Source organism: Rissa tridactyla, chromosome 2 (genome assembly GCF_028500815.1).
Source record: "Rissa tridactyla isolate bRisTri1 chromosome 2, bRisTri1.patW.cur.20221130, whole genome shotgun sequence".
Classification (NCBI taxonomy): domain Eukaryota; kingdom Metazoa; phylum Chordata; class Aves; order Charadriiformes; family Laridae; genus Rissa; species Rissa tridactyla.
The window spans coordinates 91,650,623-91,678,531 of NC_071467.1; the positions used below are offsets into that span (position 1 = coordinate 91,650,623).

The 27,909-nt window shown below is 36.6% G+C and overlaps 1 protein-coding gene across 6 annotated transcripts in view; it reads left to right on the plus strand.

Annotated features, from left to right (window-relative positions):
• EXOC2 (exocyst complex component 2) overlaps positions 1 to 27,909 on the plus strand; it is a 128,350-nt gene that overhangs the window by 86,829 nt on the left and 13,612 nt on the right. For 3 of the 6 annotated variants that reach the window (XM_054193557.1, XM_054193559.1, XM_054193558.1), the window contains 2 exons: positions 1,340 to 1,456; positions 4,814 to 4,955. In XM_054193557.1, the coding sequence (XP_054049532.1) occupies positions 1,340 to 1,456; positions 4,814 to 4,955 (259 nt within the window). Of the gene's footprint in view, positions 1 to 1,339; positions 1,457 to 4,813; positions 7,652 to 7,728; positions 27,756 to 27,909 lie in introns of those variants that run through there. The other 3 variants (XR_008465148.1, XM_054193560.1, XM_054193561.1) reach the window with 3 other exon arrangements.

Below are 27,909 nucleotides of genomic sequence, written 5' to 3' on the forward strand. Positions count from 1 at the left end.
AGCAATAAGCATTCCTGCTACAATAGACAATCACAGATTGCCAGATCAGGCCAAGTTTATGAATTGCAGACTATAATAATTAGTTCTTTATGTCATTTTATCCTTGTAACATGTAGATGTTGATATTAATTGTTGACAAAGTAACTTTTTGTGGCCGTTCCAGACTTCCTCCTGTATGTGATAGGTATGAATGTTTAAATAAAAAAGAAGAAATAAATAAATTTTGGTACCATGGAAACCAAATGTTATCTTAATATTTTTTTCTATAAATCAAAGAACACTTCATCTTCTCTTTCTGAATTGAGTAATGAGAACTGAGAAAGTTAGTGACCAGAGTAAGATTTGTCACTGTATTTTTAAAATGCTCATTTTTTGAATTGTCTGTATACCAGCTGACTATAATTTAAAGTAGTAGGCAACTGCGCATCTCAACACTATTACTGGAATACAAAACTGTCAGGAGTTCTTCTGGGTCTGAAAACCAACACCATTTTTAATCAGATTTACAGTATTATGATGATTTCATTGCTAAATAATTTTATTTTCAAAATATTTGCAGCTAATGATTTTGAACTTTCATCTGAGATAGAAAAATGTTTTCCCATTGCAGGGAGGAGAGGGGAAGAGGAAAGACCAAATCTAAATAGTAGTTCTGTCTTGTTGGGTTCTTTGTACACCTTGTTGCACCAAGGTCAGGGAAAGGCAATCCTGGTATCTCAACTTCAGGTCTTTGACCTTCTTGTAATTCAAAAAAATTGTTGAAGAACAGAGATAAGTTATAACCACCTAGAATTTTTTCCCAAATTAACTGCTGAAATTATATTTTACTGAGCCTTTCCAGTATTGTAGAATGGGTGAGTGCATTTGTTCAGTAGCTGTTTTTCTTCCCTTGTTTTAGCCGTTTTCGTGTGAAAGTGAAGATGATCTTCAGTTACATTTTTATGATGGTCATAATTCTTAGCATAGTTCTTGAAACAAAGTAAAAGCCAGAAACAGCTTCCTGGAAAGCTGTCCAACCTAATTTTTGTAAAGAAGTCTTAACCACAGTTCTGTATTAGTCACAGCTATTCCAGTGAATGCTCCAGATCCCATAAGAAAAAGCATACGTCTTCAGCCGTCGTACCTGATACTCACTCAGTTCCTGATGCTTTATTGACAAAAATATTTGTGAACTCCTCTTTATTTACCAGCATGTTTATCACACCCACAGAGTCAATAAAATACTATACATTTACAGTTTTGGTCATGCTGATACTATACATTTGCAGTTTTGGTCATGCTGATACTTGGGGGTTTTTTTAAGTGTTATACTCTTTCTTCTCTTAAAACAAATTTTTAGGAACAGAGGCTTTTAATTGCACTCAGCAACTGCCGTTATCTGGAACGTCATACCTTCCTAAATATAGCTGAACATTTTGAGAAACATGGCTTTCAAGGAGTTGAAAAAATAACTCAAGTAAGTGAGAGCACTGGAATTAAGTATCGTTGCTTGAAGGAAACAGGTTTTATTTGTTTTACTTTCTGTGGAAATTAAGTGCATGTGTTCATATGGCCAAAAGGACTCTTGGGTGAGCCTTCTACAAATGAGTGGGACTCCAAGCATCAGTTGGACACAATGACGACGACGATATGGTTGTGTGTATTTCTGTAAGGCTTAATAACTAGTGCAGAAAATGTGACCTCTTATTCAGGAGTTGTGTGTTCAATGGCAAAGCTTATCAGATTTCTTAGTAAAGCTGTTTAATGTCACTGTGTTTTCTTAATGCAGAGAATAAAAGATCGTTATCTCAGAAATATACTTGATAAATTATTTCATCTGGAAATCTGCGTTACTGATAGTTGTTGTTCATAAACTAGTTCAGGTTTTTTTGTTGGCTTTTTGTTTTGTTGGTTGGTTGTTGTGTTGTCTTTTTTTTTTTTTTTTTTTTTTTCAAAGAACGAAAATGTCAAAGTGGGCGGCAGTAGCTGTCTCATTTTCCTGCCTTTTTGTAAAGATTAATCATTTTTTATGAGAAATGTTGTGACTTATCCTTAGGACCATAAAGCTAGTTTATTTCCAGAAACATTTGTTGGTTGGAAGTAAAATGTTATCTTTTCCGGTACAGAGTACAGTATTTCACTCGAACTGGTGTTTCTACTATACAGCACATCCTTAGTCCTGTTCTGCCTGAACGTTGTTTGAATTTCTGTGGCTGAAGTAATTTTGAATAGCATTTAAATGGGGTTGATATGATTTGTATGTTTAGTACAGTATATTGCTATTCTTTGCTGCTGAGACAACTGAGAGTTGAGCTAGGTACAGTTAGTGTTGTCTATACAAGCAATCTGTTTACAGACATCTGTTATGTATTCAACACTCTGTCTTGTGCACCTACATCAAAGTATTGCCATTAAAAGTCTGGTAGGGTTATAAATGACAAAATTTCAATGTTGAAGTTGCAGATTAATTTCAAATCTGTGTCAACCCTTTGAAAGTGCTGACTCGTGCAATACTGCATACATGGGACACATCAATCAGTAATGCTAGCTGGGAGGATTTGGATAATTAGATAGTCATCTTAAGATGGCAATTTTTAAACCCTTCATTAATTTTAAGAGGGGCTAGAAGCCTAGCGAGGTTTAGGGGGGTTGGTAGATTGTTTCAGTGTTTTGTTCTGTCACCTACGTTTCTGTAAATTTCTTAATTTATTTAACTATTTATTAGATACAAAATTTCCAATAAAGAGTTGACAAAATTTTTAAAAACTAGAATTGTTTTTGTCTGAGAAGACCAGAAAAAAACCTATGCTTTTAAATTCTATTAGCTTTATAAATTGAGTTTTGAAGTGGATTTTGTAGTGTACATCAGTAAAAACTATCTGCAGTTTGGTTGGGGTTTTTTTAAGTTGCCTTTGTTAGAAGGGAAATCACTATTAGCTAATATTCTGAAAATACAGAAATAATAAAATGGTAGCCAAGAAAATTTTCTTACATTCTATATGGTTGTTATTTCCATTTTTTTCTTGGTGTGCAAATACGAAGTTCCATAAAATGGCCAAATTTTACACTCTGCTTTAGCACATGCCATCTCATCTTGGCACATACTTACGGTACTCACTAGTAATTATATTTAATTTCTATATAACTCTTAAGTGCTTTCCTGTGGAGATTATTTAATTCAACTTTTTATCATCAGTTTCATCAATTAGCAGGTGGAAAAAAAAATTATGTATCCCATAACATTTATCTTAGCTTATTGATTAAGCTTCTGAATAAAATTGTTTCCACAGTTCTGATACTTAGGTAAGGCAGAGGGGTTACTAGAATAGAGGCTCAAAATGGCTTTAATGCAAAAATCAAAAACACTAGTTACAGGAAAGTTCAGAGCAGAAAGATAACAATGAGAGACTTGTATATTTTTATGAGCCTTTAACCCATGTGAGAGTTGGCAAAATGGGTATACACAACGGACGTTGTCGAGGACTTCGTCTCTGCTTCACTGCCTCATCCTGGACTCAAAATAACATTCAGATGAATTGTTCATTCTTTCTTGTAATCTTTCTACCAGCTGAAAAACAAGGTTACCCACCGCTATCTTAGTTGTGCATTGAACTAGAAACAGGTTGAAGAGGACTTGCACAAAACAAAAAACCTGTACTGAATGTGCTGATGATCTTTTGTATTGAATGACTGCAGAAGTGGAAGGTGGAATTACTTAGTTTGGCCTAGAGCCTTGCTTTCTTCCTCACTTTTAAACCCCTTTGCTTCTGGAAATTATCATGTATACATATACACACACATATATATGTATATGTGTGTATATATATATATATGCTTTTTTTCCCTAATGGGTGAGGAAAATTAGTAATAGTTTAAAAGCTTTACTTTTCTATCTCTTAAGCTCTTACTTACAAGCATAAGTATATTTAAGGTGAAGTCACGATATTTTCAGCATATTTTATTTGCATTTGAATGCAAATAATAGCATGCAGTGGATGCGTGATAGCATCCACTATCATGCTAAAATACTGACTTTATACGTGAACATTTTATGATATGCATTGTGTTCCAGAATTGTTTTAGAAGCTAAAATTACGAGGCGTACCTATGTTTAATAAAAGAATCTTGTATAAAATTTAAAGTCGTTCAGATAAAATGAGAAAATTGTGCGTATCCCTTTAGTTTTCAGTGTGGCTAAGTTATGTGAATTAATAAAAATTGCATAGACAGCTCTTTAAGAGAAAAATTCTGCAGTTTGTGAGCTACAGCTTATGCATCTATTATACGGCAGTGCCTTGAAGTAGAGGGGGGAAGTTCACATGTGCAGTTTCAGAAGGCAGAGGCTCCTAAATAAGTCTTAGGTATTTTTCAGGTATCGAGCAGGTAGTGAGAAATCATAATATTACAATTGGTAGATTTTAAGTATTATATGAAAATCTTCATGTTTTAGGATGGAAATTATTATGAGCATATTTTAAAGCATTGGCAAAATTCAGTTGCGTCTTGGTGCAAGATCAAGACGTCCTGACATGCAGAAGAAAAAAGCATGCCATTAGGCAATTACGGAGTGATCTGCCTGCTTTGGCATTTCTTGAACCTTTCCCAAAAATATCTACTGCTGAGCACAATCAAAAAAACCCATAATTATACTGGGTAGGATGGACAGATAATATGGAAGTTCCAAGTTTTTTATATATGTAATTATGAACTAAAATGTGTAAGTAATTGCTACTCTTCACCAAAAATTAAAGAAGATGTGAAGTTTTTGGTGTAATTAATGACTGTTTATTATGTTCTCTCTCTCTCTTTGTTTTGTTTTTGTTTTGTTTTTTAGGTTAGTATGGAATGCTTGAAAGAGCTGGATCAAAGACTGTTTGAAATGTACATTGAATTCAAGGCAGATCCGATAGTTGGGTCCTTAGAACCTGGCATTTATGCAGGATATTTTGATTGGAAAGATTGTCTTGTTCCAGCAGGTAAATATCTGCTTATTAAACTCTGAAATTATTTTAGCAGTGATTGATAGGAGGTAAAATACACTGTAAAATTAAAAACTTCGTTCTAGTCTGTGTTTTTAACTTTTGAAAGGTCTTTTTATAAATTCTTTCTCACAGACTTTACTTAATTCCTAAATCATTTTTCAAATACCCCCAAATGATTAAAGAGGCTTTTATCATTGATAATCTCTTTAATACTTGTTTTTTGTGATTATTTTGCTTCATTGCTTATATATAATAGAAAGAATTATAAAAGACATCTTTGCTATTTTCTTATGAAATTCGTTGAGATTGTTTGGGATTTTTTCCAAAGAATCTGGCCACTTTTGTAATACATGTAATTACAGTTCTGAAAAGGTAAAATTATGAGAAAATACATACTATAACACTAGTTCAGCAAAGAATGTTAAGCCATTGAAGAAGGGCAGATACAAAGTATTTCGAATGACTGAGATGTTAGTCATTAATTAGGTGCTTTAAGAGCCTCTGTTTTAAGGAAGCATAATATAAATGAGTCTGGCTTTTTGGGATTGGGGTTTTTTTGGGCTGGTTGGGGTTTTTTTAAGAAGTGAATACTGTGCATATCTTAACACTTAGCTCCTTTGAAAGTCTAATTTGTCATATCTAAACCTAATACATCTAAATCACTTATCACATGAATGCCTGGTTAATACTAAGTAGAAATTAGTTGCAGTAACATAGTACATGGCATTTTGAAGGTGATCTTGTATTAATTTTCAGTAAATCAGTGATTGACGTAACAATTTGTACTTTCTTGTTTTGATTGTTTCATAGTGTATATGGCAAGCTTAGTAGAAATTTTGTGGTACTTTAAAATTTGATAGGGAGGTAATTACACTTAATCTATGAATCAGGAGGTGCAGTGCTTGCTCACTGGGCCTTAAAAACACAAAGATCTTGGATTTATTATTTTAAAGAAAAGTGTTTCTTTCATTACTACTTTTGTGGTCAGAATAGATGCTCTAATACCGCTTGTAGCAGAAATAATTTAAGTTTTAATCCTGCACATTCAGATTTGTATCTGAATAGTAAATAACTTCTCATCATGTTTAAAGCATGTTTTTGCTTGGCATAGTTGCATTCCCACCAGCTAACAAAGAGAGAAAGAAGTTGTGTCAAATTTTATATGCTCATTTCGTGGTCTTAGTGCGTTGGGATCTACTTACTAGACTCATGTTGCCTTTTGGATTATTCTGTAGTATTTTTTCATTTAAAGGGAGTACTGAATTTCTGTTAGAGGTGTGCTTTAATCTGCTTATTGTCCACTTTATTGTTGGTTTTAAGTACTTTCTCTGAAACCTTTTTGTAAAAATCAAAGTGAAGATGGCGATTATTGGAGACTCCACTTTAGGGATCTCATAGAGTTGGCCAAGAGGTGCTAATTTGAAGTAGTAAAAAAAGTTGTTTGGGTTTTTTTTGTTAATCCCCAAGCTAGACATGCTAAGAAGGAACATATAATCACTTCTTCCATGCTTCTCCACCTTGAAGATCTATCTTTGTGATGGATAAATTCTGTCAAATGTACCCTGCTGACTATTGGTATAATTGTCTGCTTATAGCAATGGTTAGCTGATCCTGAAAATATTTGGGGCTCTGAAGATAAAATTAGTAAGTGACTGGGAAAGTCTCCCTCTTGGAGGAGGTAGGTGAACATCATTATTGAAAAAGACTGGAAAAAAAACCCAACCAACCTCCTTATGGGGCATGTGAGAATCTGACTTTTTCCAGTACTCAATTAAAAAAAAATAATCACTCAGCAAGTATATAATTGATTTTTTTTTTTTCCTATAAACTCATATTCAGAAACAAAATTAAATTGTGCAATGGGATTATAGTTGAGAAAATACATCATCATGCAATCTAAAAGATGCAGTTAGTACTGCAGTAGATGTACTATCTTTTCATTTGCCTCTTAGAAAAACCCAAAACAAGGAAACAGAAAAAGCTCTGTTTTACAGTTCCTCTCCAAGAACAGCGTGAAAAGTACCTACTTTATTAAACTAAAATAGCGTACAGGTGACTGGGAGTGGGCCACATTGAGTCAAATGCACAGGTCACTCAAGGAGTCATCCCATTGATTTGTTGAGGAAAACCTATTATTTGTATAGTAGAAATTATCTGTTCTTCAGTAATCTTTTTGACTGCAAAATTTAGAGGTCTAATTTGAGTAATTTGGCCAGCTTAGATCTTGACTTTTGTAGCCTTAATTTTTGAAAAAGAAAAAAAGTTGATGATGTTGGCAAGGGAAAACCTTCAGGCCTCAGTTGGGTTCTTGAGTGGTACTATCAGTGGTGTGTAGCGTTGTGTAAATGGAGTTGCTCAATGTTCCTTAGTGGATACAACTACGCCTGATTGCCAAGACATAATAGTTTGGGCTTAAATTTTTTTTATATGGTGTTTCTGCATTAGCTTTCAAATAGAACTAGTGGTAATATAAAGGCAAATTTTGACAAGAACAGTTACCTTTTTGAAAGGAAAGAAGAGGGAAAAGGCAACAATTTAACTATGTTTAAAAGAGGAGGTAAAAGGCAAATAGTAGCCTGATCTAGTCTGGAACTCTCAAGCATTCCATCTGGAGACTGAAAATTTGACCAGCGTCTCGGGGCATGTTGATGCCATGGATGTATCTTCTGCCAAGGACATTTTGGAAAAATGTGAGTATGAAAATACTCAGGAATTGGTTAGGAATAATAATAAGAATTTTCTGATGATGAATTTCCCGTGTTGCTAGTCCAGCCCAGAGCTTCAAGACTGCAACTGTTCTCGAACAATTGTACCTGTCAAGCACTAGCAACTGTTCTTTTCTTGATATTCTTCCTGCTGTTACCGAGCAAAATGAAGAAGCTAGAAGCCCGAATAAAATGCAGAGAACACCTGATCTGGATTATCGGGAAGATAATGGTTGTTCATGGGGAGGATGCCGATGCTGGCAGAATATAAGGTAACTGCAAGGGAGGGAGCAGACTGGAAAGAAAAAGTTGTGATGAAGACTGGTATCCAAGGATGGAACAAAGCAGGAAACTAGGACTGGACGAGCAAGGTAGAAATGTAAATTAGGGTAGGATTAGAAATAGAATTAATACAGAAGTGGATTGGGATTGAAAGGGATTATACAAACAAGAGGCAGACTTGAAGTCCAAATAAGAGGTCGGATACGCACTAGATCAGGGAGCTTACCAGAAGCTGCAGTGTAATCAGAGAAATCCCCTCAGTCTTGCACTCTTGTCCTCGAGGGATGACAGCCTAGTAGTGTTACTGATCACTTTTCTTTGCACAGCAGAAGTTATGTATATATTACTATATACTTATAGTAATACTACAGGCAATGCTACATGCTATGTATAGGCAGTACCACTGAAAAACACAATGACGGCCTGAATGTTTTGCCTTGCCAATGCCGTCAACATTGTTCCTTTTCAAGAAGAGGTTACAAAATCAAGGCTACAAAAGTCAAACTCTACAAAATCAGCCAAATGATTCAAATCGGTATAAATCTACTCTACAGAAGTTACAGGTATATATTGCTAATTCTGTTGTTAAGCCATATAGACCAATGCAGTAGGAGAATTTCCTGGTTTCCATTCTGGTTATTTGTTTGCTTTCATTTCAATGTCAGTAAAATCAGGTACAGAAAAAACTACACAAAGGCAATCAAGTATAATCCAGTCTTTAAATAATAACACTTTTTCCTGCATGGGTACACTTAACTTGCTTCATGAAATGGAGGCTATTTTGGAGATAACACTGGGTTTTGTATTACGTGGAGTTGTTACAGGCAAAGATCTATCCTCGGCTGTTACAGATTTTGAGAAGTGCGTGTAGCATAATCTGGGAGGGGAAAAAAGTGGACGCAGGAGTCTGTCCCTGCCTCTGCAGAGTTTTCTGTGTCATGTTAATAATAACTCACTTAAGCATTTTTTTCTTTATCTTTAAAATGCCTTCTTTGACTTCTGTTTATTGAGCATTCATGTTTGATTTGACTACCTAAAGTCTTGTAATGTATAGAATGTTCAGAAAAATCTTATCCAAAAACCTTGACCTTATTGGCAACTTTGCAGTCATCTGTCTGTAAGTACTGAGGACGATACTTCCTTGCATCGTATAATTCATGGGGAATAGAAGGGAAAATAGAAGAATGAGAAGAACTGTAATAAATGAACAGTTCTGAAGAAGAATTTAAAATGAAATTAAGAAGCCTACCTTTTGAGCAAGCTTCGAAAAATACATAATATTAAAGTTTTGTACCACATTTCTATCAGTGTGGGAAAAGCATATGCCTTGTTTACTCGTCCTGTAATTATCAGATATTTACTTATACATATGTTTTTTGTTACAGTTTTAAATGTAAGGAAGGGCAAATTGTTTGCATGGGGCAAATTTTAATTTCGCCTATGTGCTAAAAATTTTTATTGTTTTGTTTTTCAACATATATGCTCTGTTCAATATGAAAGTTCTACATGTCAGAAAGAACTTTTGTACAATGTAATTATACATTTAGCCATTTATTTTGATCTAAGGTGTGACTGTTGGTGTTAGAAGGCAGTATTATTAACTTAATTAGATTTATTGTTAATAAATAACTTTCATATAAATTTTTATTTTAATTTCAATGTCGACTTCTGAATCTTTACAACAAAGACTACTTCAGTTTTAACGTGCAGCAGCAATGAAATCTAGTTTGGTTCTTTTTTCTTGTTTAACCATTGTTCTAATTTTATCTACAGTATTAACAGAATTAAAAGAGATGAAAGGAATAATGGGAAACATAATGTTAATCCATTGCCAAGTATGTTTTTAGATATTTTTTTTTTTGTGTGTATACTGGTCAATCTGCTAGTTCAGTGTACAAGGTTTTTTCATTTGTGTTCATTCTTCTCTCTTTCAGTAGTAGGTTGTGTTCTCTTGGGGTTTTTTTAAACTCAATTTTAAATGTATGTGTTTTGTCTTAGTCACCTGACAAAATGAGACTCTGTGATCTCTTCTGGATTCCAAGCCTATAGTCTTTTGGAGGGTGAACGAGGTGGTTGTGTTACTCTGAGTTTGGATAGTAAAAGCTTCTGTGTATTAAAGTTTGTGCAGTACAAGCAAAAATAGTTGTAGTATGTGGGCATTCAGTCTTTTAGATTATAAATGTGAGCTTTTGCATGCAAATGTTTAATTATTTTTAATACTCGGGCAAGTTTCATTATATTTTATGTGTTTACGTATACATAAATTTGAGGCTATAGTAAGTGTGGATTTATTTATTTTATTTATTAAGTTGCCACACAAAATGTGGATATTCATTTTTCTGAGGAATTCGGATATGGTGATCTCTCTTCATAAGTTATTTCTGAAATGCTGGCTGCTGTGCAGTCTAGGCAGCATTCACCAAAGTTCACAGCATACAGAATTGCAGAGGCTCGTCTAACCATCTTTTTAAAATACATATCTTCTGTGTTTCACTGATCTTGTCACATATTGGAGTTTTGGTGGGTGTTTTGTAGTATTTAAAATTTCACATTGCATTGAAAAATTCAGGTGATTTCACACTTTCAACTGAAAGTTGATTGTTTGTGTTTTTTAGATATTCATTCTGTACTTGGCATAAATTGAATATAGTAGAGTTAAAGCCGAATTTCTTCTTATTTGGCATGTTAAGGGAGCATTGTTTGAAACATTTGAAATATATCAAATGCCACTCTTACAGTAAAAGATTAAGTGCGTCAGATCTGCTAAATCAGATTTGATATACTTGTCACATCTCTTATCTGTTATTTGTCTAATTTAAAAATCTATTAAAAAACTTCTAATGGCAATAGCCTGATGAAAAGGTACTCAACAGTTAAAAATGAAATATCAAAAGGCATATTTAATTTGTAGTTACGCAGCGACATACTTGTCAACCCTAACTTTTCGTCTTTTGTTTAATTTGGGGCACTAGCACCCTGCTTACATGAAAGATGACAAATGCATTTACATCTTAAAAACATTTGGATATAGTAGAAATTTTTTTTTTTTTGAGAAATGGGCAATTACTTTTTGACTGAAATGTGGAAAATAGTTTGGTTTGAAATCTCTGTAACCCTTTAGATTTCTTCTAACACTTAAATGAATGGCTTCAGAATTATCTTACTAGATGTAGACGATTTTGAACTCCAGCAGATCTCGAACTATTGATGTCCTGTGTTTAGGAATTTTCTGTCTTTTTATGCTTTAGTCAGGCCAAATTCTACTATTTTGTTGCAGAGATATAAGGTCCCAGTTAGTCTTTGTACGTGAAGAGGAAGAAAACACTGAACCTTCTGCAGTTCTGTTGCATGTAAGAAATAAATGCCATAATATTAAAAAAAAAAAAAAAAAAAAGGTAGCGTTTTGCATTGGCAAATAAAGTTACTACAGGACTTGTCAATTGTGCATTTTTATGTTACAAAATGCCAGTTGTTTAACTGTTTGTGAGGCAGTCACAAATAACACTAACTAGTTATTTTTGTCTAGCTACTGGAGTAGAAGGAGAGGGTACAGGCTGAACCCTTAAATGTCTTACAGCCTTCGTGTTCGTGCATTGTATGCCATTGTATTTCGTAATCTTGCAGTGTTTCTCAGGTTGCAGTTTAGAGTGCACAAGGGGCTTTAGCATTGGTGAAAGTGTCAACATTAGCTACTGAAAAGGGAACTTGCCTTTAGCTGCTAGCAATTGCAGCAGGAATTTTATTTTATAAAAACATTTTGTCTTTCATTTTTCATTTAAAGTTGGAATACCTGCATTCTTCTCAGACTGCAAAATTAAGTGGTCAGCAAATTTGGAAATTGCCTATTTAAAGCAGGGTGTATTTTAAAAAGGGGAATAATATGATAGGGAAAATAATCCTTCTCATCTGAAAATATTGAAGACCTAAGAGAGGCTTCATTTGTATCACTTGAGGGATGGGGAGAGCACGAGCACAAAAGCCTTGTATCTCTAAAGAGAAATCTTGCTGTGATTCCTCGGTCAGACTGTATCCTGGTCTTGTTGTAGCTTGAGAATTGTATCTATTCACATATCGTTTCTAACCGATGGTATTAGAACTCACTCTTGATACCTAAATGAGATAATAGTTATCGCAACTCCAGAGGATTTACTTATCAGTCTCTTTTGTTGTCTAGCCAGTTGTAGGAAGTTGTACCATACTTGTCTCCAGTTTGGCATTTCAAAGCCCAGTTCGATCTTTACCTAGGAAACTTGTCATCAGTTCAGCGCTTTCTAGTTCACACGGTGTTAGTTCGCAGTCCATCTCTGGGTGGACGTGCGGACACGCGTTAATGTCAACAATCTTCTTTGTTACAAGGAAACCTAAATATTTTTTTAGACCCTTAAGCACATCCTTCAAAAAACATTTAAGCTACTTTGATATTATGTAGTATTTTTATGACTGTCTTTGATAGTAGCATCTGATCTCTGCCTGGCTCAAAGCAGAAAATTAAATGGGGTCTGGAATCAATGATAATGCAGAGAGCAGAAAGGCAAGCATCAATTTTTCCTTTTCCAGCACCCGTTATTATATGCGTGAATGAGGGGATATCCACACAAGTTTGGTACTGCCTTCAATAAAACATAAGTAGTAATAAATCATGTCATCAGCAGAACAATATTCAGTAGTCAAACTTGTTTGCATAGTGAATGCTTTCATGTTTACTTTGCATTTGATAAGCACAAATGCCATCTTAATGTTTACTGCTTGGTTTACCGATTACTTAGAGTGCCCCAATGTTACTGGAATGAGGCAGGAAACGGTTTTGGAGCACTGGCATGTTGGGTTTACAGGTTGGATAAGTGAGTAGGAATGGACGGATGGAAAGGTAGGAGAGGAAGAGCTCGATGATGCTTCAGATAGGTTTGGGAGGCAGAACCGAAGACCCAGGGAGGTGAGGGAGGTATGATAAGCTCATAGTATAAAAAGCCAAAAGCTTAGAGCTTCAAATCAATAGTCACTATTATTTCTTTTTATTTGATTACTAGTTTGATTATAAGCCAAAAAAAATTAAAACCTTGCTTGTGAATGAGGTGTTTGATTGGGCTCAGCGTTAGACTGCTCCTTCAGTCATTACCCTTAGAAACTAGATTTTTATTATCTTGGTAATGCTCAAGATAGCTTCTCAAGATAGTTTCTGCAGCAATCTTTAACAAACTGAGGCGTAATGAAACAAGTGGAGCAGAGAAAGAAAGTCACCTGAAAAGTAAAATTACCATAGTCCGAAACTGTGGTGTTGGGTCTGTATGAGGGTCCTTAGTTAAGCTTTTTAGCTTGGGCTTATTCTCTTCCTACAAAGATTTATTTTCACAGGTGTGCTCATTGTACATGCTTTGCTACTTCTCACGTAATACCCAGTTGGGTAGTGCTTGCAGATAAAAGATCTTGGGACTGCTCCCTTCTTGTACCCCAGAAATGTTTCGAAGTCCCTTTGATGTTCTCTAGCCCAATCCCAAAGGCATTTCTGCTTGTGCTGCTGTTGCATGGCTGTCAATTAGTGCATGGGTCTTAGCTTTCTGTATTGACAGAACTCGTTTTTTACTATACAGCATTTATCTGCTGAGAGATTAAATGCATTCTCAGGGTTATATCTTTTTTATTTATTTTATATTTAAAAGTATTTGCTCGCTTGGAACGGTTGCATTTTTCATACTGTATTGGCTAATGCATACGATTACGTTTCCTGCTGTGAGTTTGTGAGCGCTGCAGACAAGATCTCATGGAAATCAAGGCATCCATTTTAAAAGTTGGGTTCAAGGCAGACTGATATACTCTAGAAACTGTGGGACTTTAAACTGTGGAGTAGTTTATTATATTATACCAAGGTTGTAGTTTCAGAAGACAGAGTATGTGTGGGAGCACTGTGATGTCAAGAAGCATCTACAGGACATGATTAATATTTGGGAAGCTTTAGTGTGTTTTTGTTACCTACTCATAGGTCACTCATTTGAGGCTAATGGCTGATCTGTAGTAGAGGTTTGTCTGCTGCTGTTTGTAGCCAAGTCATAGTCCTCTAGCTCAAATTCAGAGTTTTGTGCTTGTTGTTTAAATGGGAAGTTCCAAGTTAGAACTTGGAACTAAGTTAGTTTAAGTAGTCTAGTTTAAGTAGTCTAGTCTAAGTAGTCTCAGTCTCTTAGTCTAAGTAAACTCAGCTGAATTCAAATTGTCAGACTTGTCTGTGCAGGGAGGTTTCTATAATGCACGTTGCTGTGCTTAGAGACTAGTTTTGTCGTGTTATGTCCCTGAATGTGTGCAGTAGCTAAGGATGTTGTAGTTATTAACATTTTAAAAACACTGATGAAAATACATTCTCCAAATATACTTGCCACTGGACAGTTAAACTAGCAAAGTGGGAAAATAGCTGGCTACTCAATGCTTCAGTAACACTTTCTGATTGGAGGTGTGCGTTTTTAAGTTGAAAATTTTAGTGTCAGAAAAAGTCTCAGCTCTCTTTACAAAATTTCTATACAAAATTCAGCCTGGAGCATTTTCTCTCTGTATCCAAGTTATCAAGCCCTTGAACTCTTACTTTTTAAGTGGGAAAATATGATAGACTTCTAACAGTACAGCAGATCCATTGTAATAAAAGGCATTTCATTAGCTTAAAGTTTCTTTACACGATGAATAGCAATTTAAATTTAATGAAACACTTAAACTTTATTGATGTGTGGATGAAATTATAGTGCTGGACTTGTTCAGCGGTTGAAGTAATTCAAAATTATTAAAATCCTTTACTTTGAACTGTGAAAAATCTTAAGCTTTCCAGTTATAGTGGGTCACTCCTGAGTCCAGATAGCTTCCAAATGTTAATTTTGGACTTGAACAATTTTTAAGGATCTATTGTTCAGGTCATGCAAAGACATTCTTCATTTCAAATCCATGCCCTTTTCAAAATGCTGTAGGGATTCAGTGAAATTTAGAAGCGAAAAGCCGTGAAATAGTAACATTGGAAGCCAGTGCAAGTTCTCACCTTCGCTCTAATAAACAGGATAAATATGCAGTCTCCCTGAATACTGTATGTGCCTTGCAACAATTTTTATCTCATTTTTTCTTTTTCCTAGCGGAGTAGAGGGCAGTAAGGTGTTTTGGTTTTTTGAGGGTTTTGTTTTGGTTTTTTTTGGTTGGTTTTCAGGGTTTAACTGCAGTAACTTCTCTAAAAGCTGACGTGGTCTGGTTCCAACTCACTGCTTACTTAAACAGACAGATAAATAAAATTCTACATTAAATTCAGGGGCTTTTGACATAAATTTAAGATACTCCCTTGTGAGTATTTATTACTGATTTGCTGATCTAAATGTATTTGACTGCAGTTTTAAATACATACATTGGTAGAAGTAAGGACTGGCTGAAAGTCAAAGTCATGACTACCTCTTCAAGGTCATCACAAGTTGCCAAGCCTGAAAATAAACTATGTTTTACCATAGAACTCAAATTTGAGAATTTAGTGAAATGAAGCAGAACATGACCTCCTACTATGTCTTCCAAAGAATCCACCGCATCTGAAACCAAGGTCCCTGTCTTCGGTCAGATCTTTCCCGTGACTCAATACTTCCACCATGCCTACAAAATACTGCTACCTATTAGGGTTTGCTTGTAAGCTAATACCCTGGCTTTGATTTGGTTGCCAGTTTGCTGAATTTAGTTACTAAGGACAAATAAAAATTCCGTGTATTCACAAATGGTACACACACACACAAAGCAATTTGAAAGAAAGTATGTAAAAACGTTAACAGCCCGTCCTGTGGTTTCTTTCACCGTGGTGACTGACTGCCTCATTTTTTGAGTGAAGAACATTCACAGACAGTTGCAGTATTCTAAAAATCTTGGGGGTTTTGTATTATATCTGTACCGCATCTTTGAAAAAGTTATTTGGGCCTGCTTGTTACCGTTGTACTTCTGATATGATTCAATAGAAATAGCAACTTTTAAAAAAATAATAAAATCGTTAACGGTACTAACAAAACTATACTGTAAAAGACAGTAAAATTGTGTATCTTATTGCTGCTAGTAATATTTTTGCTCAAAGCACCGTTTTTAAAGTTTCTTACTTAAAAAACAAACAAACAAACAAACCAAACCCAGAAAAAACCAGCTCTTTTAAAAAGTCCGGACTCTACTTCCTTTTGCCATGTTTGCCTTCTCTTTTACTTACCAAAGTATATCTGTCTTAACTCACTGTAATAAACACAGGACACTGGTGACTAAGTGTCTTTTTCTGTAACTTGAAAGTTAGACAGATGCATGACATAACTGGACACTAAAGTAATTAGTGACTTTATCGTTCCAAATACATTCTTTGTGAAATTGGTCTCTCTTGGATCAGTTGACTCCAGTTTTCTCACTTCTTAGAATAATAATATTTGAGTGACAACCAAAGTAAATTCATAAACATAGTATATCTCTAAGCCCATTCTTCAGTTATGAAATTGCTGTCATTTTGCGTATGACAGGCTATTATTACAGTACCAGTGACTTCAGGAATTATGAGAAGAACACACCGTTTCCTGAGCAAGTCTGTGTTTTGAAAGGTTTTAATAATTTTAGGTTTTATAAAATCATGAAAGGACACCTTCAGGGTGCCTTAAAAATGATGTGTTTGAAAGAAATAAATGAATATTCTTGCAGACCATGCTTGGTTTGTGTTAATGAAAGGAAATATTGCTTGAAATTTTTGGATTCGACTGTTCTCAGTTTTGATAGAGATGTTGATTTTTAGTATACCTTACAATTAAAGAAGTGACTTGCTTTTCCCATTGAATTGGTCATTCTGTATCTTTATGATGCATATAGCTACCCTCTTTTATCTGTGAAACGCATCTTTTTAAATTGGTGCTTCTTGCCATTACATAAATCGTCCTGTATCAGGGTGTCTGGGTGCAGTGTGAAGGGGTTAGTCTGTCTTGCTGACTTTGACCCCCACCGACACCACTGGATGTGTGACTGGGCTTTATTAATCCACGTATCTGTAAAGTGAGAGATGTGTCTGGGATTGGCAAGGGCCACTAAATATGATGAATTATCACACTCGGGCTTTTGGAAGCCTATGTCAGAATTGTGAAGGGGTACAATTGGTTTCTTTTTTCCTAAGTGCCTCAGTTGTGAAGAATTTGGAAAACGCTTTAGGTAAATGACAAACAGGGAGCAGTACTGGAAATGATATGAGTACTTTCAGAAGAAAGTAGGCACTAGTTTTACAAGATGATGATACTCTAGTATGTCCACCACCCACCAGCTGCTTTGTTCCACAGTTCCTCTATGTTTCTGAAATCTGAAAAAAAAAAAAACAAAGAGAGCTTTTTAAGCAACAGAGCAGTTTCTTGGTCGGCATACTTTAACTTTATTTTGTGAGAAAATTGTTGATGCAGATGGCTTTTTTGAAAATATGTCCAATACATATCAAATATATATATTAAGCAGTCTGTCCTCTCTTCTGTGCCATATTGTATCTTGCCTTAGTGTTTCTATTGCTCACAGACACTGGAAAATTAAGAATGTTTTGTGGCCAGAAGACAATCATTAACTTCCCACTCTGCCAAACATCCTGGATATATAAAGAAGAATCTCAGTCCTGCCTTATAAACTGCTGAAATCGGTGGGAACCTGGTTGTACCAGGGACATGAGCCCTGTTGATTTTTCAGCACCTTACATGTTAGTTATTAACACCCTCTGTTTTATCAAAAGAAAATTCTTCAGCATTAAAATTGTTCTTAGTGGAAATTTAGTGTTAATAGAACTTACATACATAATGCTATGGCTATTATATGGGGGCAGAGGGAGGAAATTTGTTAAAAATTTAAGAATTTTTCCTTGGGGAGAATGAAGCAGTATTTGCTTAGGAAAAGCAAATATCGTACAACTACTGGTTCGCTGGTAGAAAAGTTCAGGTAGTACTGAGGCATGCTTAGGTGTATTCAAGTCAAGAAGGAGGGTTTGTATTGGAGTACTGCATCCAGCTCTGGAGCCCTCAGTGCAGGAAAGACACGGACCTGTTGGAGCGAATCTAGAGGAAGGCCACAAAAATTATCAGAGGGCTGAAGCACCTCTTCTATGAGGACAGCCTGAGAGAGCTGGGGTTGTTCAGCCTGGAGACAAGAAGGCTCCGGGGAGACCTTATAGTGGTGGTACTTAAAGGGGGCCTACAGGAAAGATGGGGACAAACTTTTTAGCAGGGCCTGTTGTGATAGGACAAGGGGTAATGGCTTTAAACTAAAAGAGGGAAGATTTAGACTAGATATTAGGTAGAAATTCTTCACCATGAGGGTGGTGAAACACTGGAACAAGTTTTCCAGAGAGGTGGTAGATGCTTCATCCCAGGAAACATTTAAGGTCAGGTTGGACGGAGTTCTAAGCAGCCTGATCTAGTTGAAGATGTCCCTGCTCATTGCAGGGAGGCTGGACTAGATGACCTTTAAAGGTCCCTTCTAACCCAAACTATTCTATGATCTGAGAATCTTGCACATGAATTTCATTCTGCAGAACCTATTTTTCCCACTCAGGGAGAACAGTGGTTTTGTTTTGGCTAGTATATATTATGTTGTAGTTGGGCAAAATGTCTTTTCTCACAGTGCAAATGCTACTTTAAATATCTGATAGTTGTGATGTTTTGATACCGTTGGGTTTCCCCTTAAGCCAAACATTCATAGCCACTTAAATTCAACCAAAAAAGACTGAACAGCCCCAGCACCGTTAATGCTGAAGTAGAAATGGTAGGATTTTTTAAGTGCTGCTAAATCTGTAAGGCGGCATGCTGCTGGCTGTGAAGCATTTGTATTCCTGTTCTGTCTCAGGTTTGCTTTCATGGATTACAACCACATGTTGATGAGGCAACTGTGCATATAGAACATCGTTTAATGGCTCTAACTGTGCCAGACAATGTTGTTAATACTTAAATGACAACACCAAAAAGACAGGTTTCTAGACAGCAACAAATAGACAAGTTTCTATCTCAAGTACTGGGCTCAGCTAAGGGTCATTGATGCATTGTAATCTCTGAAGTAGGTATTTTATTATATTAGTGCATAGTTTTTTTGTTTGGTTTAGAGGATTTTGGATTTTTTTTTTTCCTTTTGCCATTTACATTTCTTGTTACCAGGTTAGCTGGTTGAAATTTAGCTTATTCTGCGATAATTCAAGTAATTGGAGTCTTCATGGTTCAATTCTCAGTATGGTATACAGCATCCTTTGCTCATGACCTTCAGGTCTGGGTTGGTAAAAGGCCCTTTACGCTTCATGTTACTGTGTGTCATGGAAGAAATGAAAGGAAATCATCTCTTAAAAAAAAACTCTCCTGATAAAACGCATACATGTCAAATTGTCCTTCAACTACCTGCACATCTTTTAAGTATTAGATGCTAGCAAACATCTCTTCTTCCCAAGTGAAGCACTGTTGGCCTTCCCATTTCCTGTTGTAGTCTTTGGCCTTTTCAGCTTTTGGTCTCTATCTTCTTAATGATAAAGCAGATTATATTCTGTCCCAAGAAGCAGTGGATTTTAATGTGCGTGATGAGGATCAGAAAGCAGAAAGTATTTGGATTGCAGACTTCTTCAGCTGTCCCTCAAATCCTTCTGGAAGGTTTGTTGGAGTAGCAGAAAGTTCAGAACCGCCTCAGCAGCCTCTTTTTTGAAAGGCATCTCAGTTTGGGCTCTGCACAAGGGCACAGGACCAGTACTATTCGCTTGGCGTTCTCCTCTTGAACGTGAACTTCAGTCTACAAAGGTATCAATCACACAGTATTGGCAGTCTTTAGAGCTCTTGCTACTCCAAGGCAGCTGAAACAAAGAAACTTTCAGGTTCTTTGAACGTGATGACATAATTTCTGTTGCTTGAATAAAATAGATCAAAAATGACAAGTAACGTAAGTCTTGAAAAGCCTTCACATTTAACATTTTTGCAAAGTAGCTTGTGGCTACTTGTGTTGAAGTCCTTCAAGTGACATTCACTGTGTTATATCAACGTAGTATCATGGCTGAAAATAAGATCAAGACAACTAATTTAAAGATGTAGCACTCTGGCCTTCAGGTCTCAAAATATTGAGCTAGGTTCTGACTCACCGATCAGGCTCTGTCCTCCCTTGCTTCAGAACTGCGCTTCGTAAAAGCACTTTCCCAGTTAGGTTACCGGTAATTTCTTCATTAAATTTCAATTTTTGATAGCTATGTTTTAGGTCACTATTAGTTCGTACAAATTTTTCTCTGATTCCTAAGGCGCTGTATATTTATAATTACCATGAGCTATGCAGAGAAGAATTTCAAGGAAACATTAATCTGATTCACAGTTTAATTAGTATGGAGCTAGTAAGAACAATAGATTTATCAAAACATTTTCAGTTTTACCAAGAAAGACCTGCTAATGAGCTATTTATAGCACACTTGTATCTATTTTTGTCAGTAGTCTAAGGACTGACTTAGGACAAATGGGTTAAAAAACAGGAAATGTGGTTAAATAAGTGGGTAATCTCTCCAGAGAGTTTCCAGTTTGCCTACACGTTCACATTTTCTTGTGAATGCACTCTCAAAACAACACTAAGTACAGTACCTTGAAATCCATCTCCGCTTAAAGGAGGGAATGTTTCCAGCAACAGCAGGAAGTGGCCTAGAGAAAAATTTTACATTCTTGGTTAAATTCAAATGAGGTTCTGGAGTCACTGTCTGTAAGTGGGTTTTTTTCTGCTTTAATAATATTGGAGCAATTGTATGACATTTCAGTTGGGTCAGATGTATCATATAAATCCATAAAAGTCTGTGAATGCTGTAATTGTATCTTCAATTCTAGATTAGTTTTAAGTAATTACTTTCCTCCAACTTTACCCTTTCTTTTACACGGGGTTGTGTTTATTTGTTAATATACTATACATATATTTTTTTAAAATATGTATCACCATGTTTGAAGGTAGTAAAAATAGTGTTATTAATCAGACTGCATAAATCCTACTGTGAAGTAAGGAATTTACTGAACATGATGATGTCCATTTAGTTCTCTAAGAGATGATGTCCGTATTTCTTTCTTTGGACAAAGCAAAAGCAATAACTAAATGAAAACCATTCTTTGCACTGCTTGTTATTTGGGTTTTGACAGGTGCTAATTATTAGCTTTCTTTAAAACCGATTTTAAAATGATTTGTGAGTCAAAACGAGGAGGGAATGTAATAAATAAATAAAGCAGCTTAAGTGGTGGTAAAGGTTATGACCTGGTGAAGTTCTTCTATTTTTAGAGCTACTGCCAGGTATAAGTGTTCGGCTCTTAGCCATCCTACAAACTGTTTTCTAAAAATGTTTTTATCCAGGGCAAACAACAAAGCATGATGGCAAATATGTTTTTAGTAATTAGAAAGAAACAAACAGGCTTATCTAGCTACCTTAACATAGAAAACAGGCTACTGGTAGTACCGGTATTTGAGGCTGGTTTCCTATCAACCGTCTTTGAAGGGAGAAACCTTCATGCTGTTGTAAAGAGTAGAGGTGAGCTGCTTTGTTATGTCCATGGGGAAATTCCAAGTCACATCTCTACATCTATATTTTTTTACCTTTTTTTAAAACATCTGTGGGGTGTCAGGTTAGATGATATCACTGTGTGGGTGGGGGCGCTTCAGTAAAATAGCATGACATACTCGTGTACCAGTGCTGTAGCTCATTAAAGGCTCGTGTCTGCAAACAAGTTAGGTTTCTGTCTATTCCACGGTTAGGAGACTGTCTCGAACGGTATAGGCTTCTTGGAAATTAAAACACTACTTTTCTAAATCAGGTATTGCATTCATTATAGTAATTGCAAATAGTAGCTAGCTTTTAAAATCAGTTTCCAGAAACATTAAATAATTTAACACATCTTCTAATGAGGCAAGTACAGTTTGTTGTTCTAGAAACATACAAAGTTTTCATTCATAATGGAATTTAAATGATTTCTCTTAATTCCTATGTTTGAATTAAACAGACTGTCAGTCACATTAAATTTTCCCTGATTGTAAATGTTAGATTTCTGAATAATTTTGGGGGACAACACCCGGATTTAAATGCATTTCATGTAGTGTCTTGGTCCTCATGAGTAGCAGATGCCACCCTCTTCTTTCATGTCATTCTGGGCACTTAATTCTAAATCCAAATTGCTTGCATAATTTTTTTTTCAAATCCAAGTGCTGTGAAAGAGTCAATAAATAAATTTATTCCAAATAGCTTCACGGTACCAACATAATGTAAAACATTTTTTGCTATACATACTTCATAGTTCGGTAGCCTGAGTGTCTGAAATATTTTACATGTAAGCTATATTCTAAGTCACGTTTATTTGGAATGTCACATACCAAAAATAAAAATACTTTGGTGTGCATTTTAATTTTCACTTTTAGTCTGTGCTGCCTCTTGTTCATTTCTTGGGATAAGGTAGTTGATAGATAGAGCTTTGTCATGCTCTGGAAGGTGTCAGGCAGTCATCCGTAAGCATGGGAAGCCTAGAGCTATTGTGTAGATCTCTTAAATTAAAATGTGTGTACCAAGGTATGTTTGCACAATTACATTTTTTTTTTCAAATACTTCTAGCAAATTCTGCATGCAAACAGTGCTGACTACTTCCTCTGCTGACCTGCTGCAACCTCAGACAATGTTTCACTTTTTAGTGCCTCTTCCCCCTCCCACCCATTCTGTCTTACCTGTTTGTATTTTTAGTTTTCAAAAACAGATTACTTGATTTTAGTCGGAAGTTATGGTTTAGGTTAGGTTGGAAAGTGAAATTCTGTGGTATGTGTCGGGCAGTTGGGCAACTTGGCTTGTCAGGAGGCATCCATCAAACCTTTAAATCCCTGAGTAGGCTGCACGGGGCAGGACAGTGCTCGCTTGTGTCCTGCATAGCACAGTCTGCTTTCCCAAGAGCTGCAGAAATACAAATAATAATAGGCTGCCATCTCACAGGGTGTCGTGCTAGCCCGTAGTACTGCTTTTGCAACATGAGTTTCATAGAGGAAAAAATCATCCTGACTGCACTGGAAATCATGCTAGAGTAATTGTAGTTAAAGCAGTTGTTAAATATTGCTATTGCTTCAGCTGTGATGCAGCCAGAACCTAGAGGAAATTTAGCAGTTAAAATCATACTGTTTAAAGAAGTTACATGGCTTTGTGGATACCATTCATTAGTTTCTTTTTTAATGTGCGCTACACAGCACTGATTAACGACTTGCAGTAGATGTGTGCAGTTTTTTTCCAGCAGTTTCACATAGCAGATGAAAAAACTTAGAGAAGAGCTGCAGGAGCTTAACTGCCATAGAGTTTAAAACACTTTGTGTGTGACTTGCTGTAAAGTTTGGCACTATGTGTCTGAAACTGGGAGATGAACATTTCCAGTATCGATTCAGTTAAATCTGGCAATAGGTATAATGTAATTGTAAATAAATATATCAAATAATTTAAAAAGCAGGGGCCTTCGTTAGAACAGAGCAAATGAAATCATAATTTTTTTCCTTCTTTATGGGGGGTTATTCCTAAATTCTCTATCAGCATAAGCAAATAAAACGCCGAGGAACACTCAAGTATCAGTGCTGTGTAGCTAGGTATGAAAAATCTTAGTATCTAGATCATCAGGTTCTGTCTGTTGTTATTTTTGAGGAAAGTTTTTATTAAAAAGCAATCAGGCAAAGAAAGTTTTCAAACTGATTGACTGTTACAGGCATAACTCACCAAACAGAACAATAAATTGTAAAAATATTGCATACAATTGGATGGGCTTAAAAATTTGAAATTTCAGACTCCCAGGCATCAGTTTTCCTAGCTCTACCAAGTCATGTTCAAGCCTCAAGGCCAACAAATTTAGTGCTCTCTTTTCAGAGGCGCTGAGAAACATTGCTACCACCAGCAGCAGTTGCTTGCCCATGCAAGTACTGACCTCCTACAGAGGCCAGAATGCTCTCTGTTGTTTCCTAAATTGGTGGCTCTGTGCCTGCCCAAGACTCATTTCTGTTTCGGTCCCTCAGAGCTTAGGTTTCTAATAAGCCAGTCAACTCAGTCTTGAAAGAGGACTGGTAGCTTGGTCAACATACAAAGAACCACTCGTTCCTCTTTGGTGAATCCTTCTCTTTCTTTGCTTTTCAAAAAAAAAAACCAGAATTGAGTGACAGCTGTCAAACTGTAGAACTTCCTGTGGATGGCTTTTTTAACTCCTCCGTAGAAGAGCAGCAGCTTTTAATATTCCTGCCTAACTTTTATTTGGCTATGAGTTTGCCTCAGAACTTTTTTTCTTTTGAGTTTTCATAGCCTCTCATCCTCATGTTTGGTGTGGTTTATTGCCAATGAGCAGAGGTACCTGCTGCCACCACTTACATTTTCTGAACAGTTATGTGCTTTTATCCTCCCCTCCTCTTTGCAGGATAGGCAAGCTGAAAGGCTTGTTCAGCGAGAGGCAACAGCAAGGTTGGCTTCCCAGTTGTCCTTCTCAAATGAGGTTCCAATCTCACAAGAGTTAAAATACGTTGAACCCAAGCTGCCTGGGTTAAAATTTCCTGTGCGTTTCAGTTGTCCTAGCTGAACTTCAGTTCATTCTTTGAACTCTTGAGTCTGCGGAAGACGTAAAAATGTTTGATGCTCATATCCTCTGTCTCTCTGTCAAGTTACTTTAGAAGGACTGGCAACATCTGAAGACCTGTGCTGGCTTCTGGCACAGAAAAAGCATCCTGATGAGTTCAGTTTTACCGTGTGTGCAACTTTTGCTCTATTTGTGCATGCAAGTTTTTGTAGCTCCTTTGTGTCTTAAAATTACGCGTATGGTATTGCCGTTCCAGCTCTTGCATGCTTATTCAGTCACTTTGGAGGTTTCGTAGTAGAATGCTGTCATCTAAGTACTTGGGGGAAACATAGCTCTGAGAAAACTGCATGCGGGACAACTGGTAGCACTACACCATCTGAAGATCTGCAGAATGACTCCGGCATTGGCAAGCTAGAAGTATAGTTTCTGTTACTCCTGAGAACCACAGATCTTTTTCCCTTCTGCTTTTCCCATAGTTCACACAGTCATCCTTGCTACAGCTTTGCAGTATTGTTAAAATTGCTTGTAAATGTAGACTTTCTGACAGATTTAATTTGTAAAAAATAAAATATAAATAATTAATAGGTAGTATAAACTGGAGATTAAATTTAATGGATAATCTTGTTAAATGTTTCACCAGTAAAAAGTACAGTGGAGGACCCAAAATTGGAAGGTGCTATTTTAATGTTTCTGTCAGCCATTGTGATAGTTGATGGCTGAAACTGTCCTTCATTTTTATGTCTTAAGTCTTCCCATACATTTTCCTTTAGAACACCACTGGGGCTTTGTTAGTTGCAGATAGAATTCCGGCAAGTCAGAGTCTTTTGGTGTTAAGAATGGAGTGGGAGTGGAATGCATTTATGCTGTAACGGAATAATAACATTTTCCTGAGAGAAATCGCAAGGGCTTGTTGAGACTTTTCTTTAACACGTTTCTGTCAGAAGCTATGGAAAGGCATTGTATTTGTGCTTCAGTATGCTAAATAAGAGGTATTTTCGACTTAAGAATGTTATGTTTCACTTGATTAGCCTAATAGTTGCAACCTACAGTTATATGGTGCCTTAGCTTTCAGTGCTGTATAATAGGACTGGCAGCATGGTGTCCCAAAAACTGTAATTGCGTGGGCTGCTGAACAGTCCTAGAGAAAGCCGCACAAAAATTCTATTCTAGACAGAATTTTTTCATTTTGAAACGAATTTCACAACAAATTCACAGTTGGATGCCACTGCTTGTATTTCCAGTGAATCATACTCCAGAAAAGTAATACTTTGCTTCAACAAAGCCTGCCACAAACAGTGCAGTGATATAAATCAGAAATTGGATATTTTTTAATTGTAATTTTTCAAAATATAGTACTGTTATTAACTATGCCTGCAGGTCCTGACATTCCGATATGTTTGGCTTTGTCTCCACATGCAAAAATGAAAATCCCTCACAAATAAAACAAAAAGAAGGGCTGAGGGGAAATGCTCTTGTTACTTATGCTCCATTCAGGATAGGAAGTTGAATCCCTGACAGCAATGGCTGTCACAACACTGCGTATTTAATAGCATGGTCAGAGCAAACCTGTTACACCGTTACCTTTGATTTCCAGGCTAAGTTTACTGATGGTCAATTCATTTATACCTTTCTTTCTTGTGCCAGTATTGTTCTTCAGCTTAGCTAGTTTACCCTACTCTTCCTGTCTGGTTCCACGTACTGGCATTTTTGGAGCACAGTTGCATCTTCTTTGCATCTTTGGTTTGTTTAGCTTACCAAGACAAGGTGTTTTAAAATATTAGATGCTGCAGTTAAGGTAACTTCGTTTCATATACATGGACTGTCTCTAAGCTGCATAGCTTTGCACAGTTTATGCTGAGTTATCTGCTCTTAAATTGCAAAACCTCTCTAAGAAACTACAGAAATACTTGAGCTTGTGCTGAGCCCCCTGATCCTGTGGTCATAGCAGGACTGGACCTGCTATGAAAGGTCAGGAACACCTAATCAGTGCTACTGGGATTGCAAGAAATAATCTCCTTTAAGATCTCAGTTCACCCATTTGTCCTGGTATGTGGTAGAAGGATACAAGATAAAATATGTTTATGCCCTTTCAATGAGGTTTAAGTTAAAAATTTTATCATACAGCTGGGATGGGCTAGCAATGTGCAATACTAAGCTATTGTCACTCCATTTTTACCATAGGTTCCATCTCAATTCCATTTAGTCAATTCATTCTGAATTCTTCAGTTAGAAGACATAAATGACCATTTTATATCTGAGCTGTGCACCACCAGACAATGTTATTTAACACCTGGTGCTAAAGTTGCTGACATTAGTATTTTGTGCTTGTAGAAATCAGTGGTACCTGGTTACGGTAACTCAGTGACTGACTCTTTAAGAAATGTATTATGGAAGGTTTCCACAGACATGGTTGATAGGCAACTTTTACTAGCACAGTCAAAAGTTGTTGAATTTGGGTGCTGTCAGCTGCAGCAGACAGAATTAGCAGCTCCACTCCTGAGCCAAACTGCATGAACGCATGAGAAGAGGCACGCTACCTCAGGAGCTTAGATGGGATGAGTGGGAATGAGGATTCTTCCTTGGAACCGCATTACCCTCTTACACAACCCACCCACTTCAATCTCTATACATTCCAGCTTTTCACTCGCCTCCTTGATAACACTTCTTCCCAGCTCAGCCGGCTGGCCTCCTGTCTGCAGGACACACACCTGCCCTCTCTGTTTGACATAGCAGCCCCCTCTCTGTACTTCCATTACGGCTCCCCGCCGTACCAGGGTTTGAGATGCTTCGTTAGAGAACAATCAGTTAGGGCAAAGAAATGCTGCTCAGTTCATGACTGAAATTTTGGTTGACTCATGAACATGCTCTGGCAGTGCTCAAGTATCCACAGAGAAGGGAGACTGTCAAAGTCTTAATCTTGCGCAGTATTTGTGCAAAAGTAAAAACACACAATTTCCACATGAAAGATCCTACTGTCACAAGATGAGGCCGGTAGGCAGCCAAAAGCTGAATACTGCATAGGTTTGCAGAACAAAATCAACGCTTTGCACCCTGAGGTTAACTGCAAACCGACTCCCAAATTCACCCTGTACCTCTTGATGAGATTTGCATGCCACTGTTCCGTGCCTGGTCAAGTTGTATTTGCTTGTGGGACGTGATACAAATTTGTCCTCTGTGATGTGGAGCCTGCAGAGGATTTAAACTGGGGCAGAGTGACGTAGAAGAAGGAAAACAGTAGAAGAGGAAAAAGGAAGGGGGTGTTGCATTTCCACATATACCTGTGATCTTTTGGTGTGGTTCAAATACTGGCGTGTAGCATTCTTACTTTGTTTTGCAGGTTACAGAGGAGGAGGAAAAAAATCAGTTTCATAAAATTTCTGGTATTGTTCTATTCCTCCCTCCCTTCCTTTCTTGTTGCAA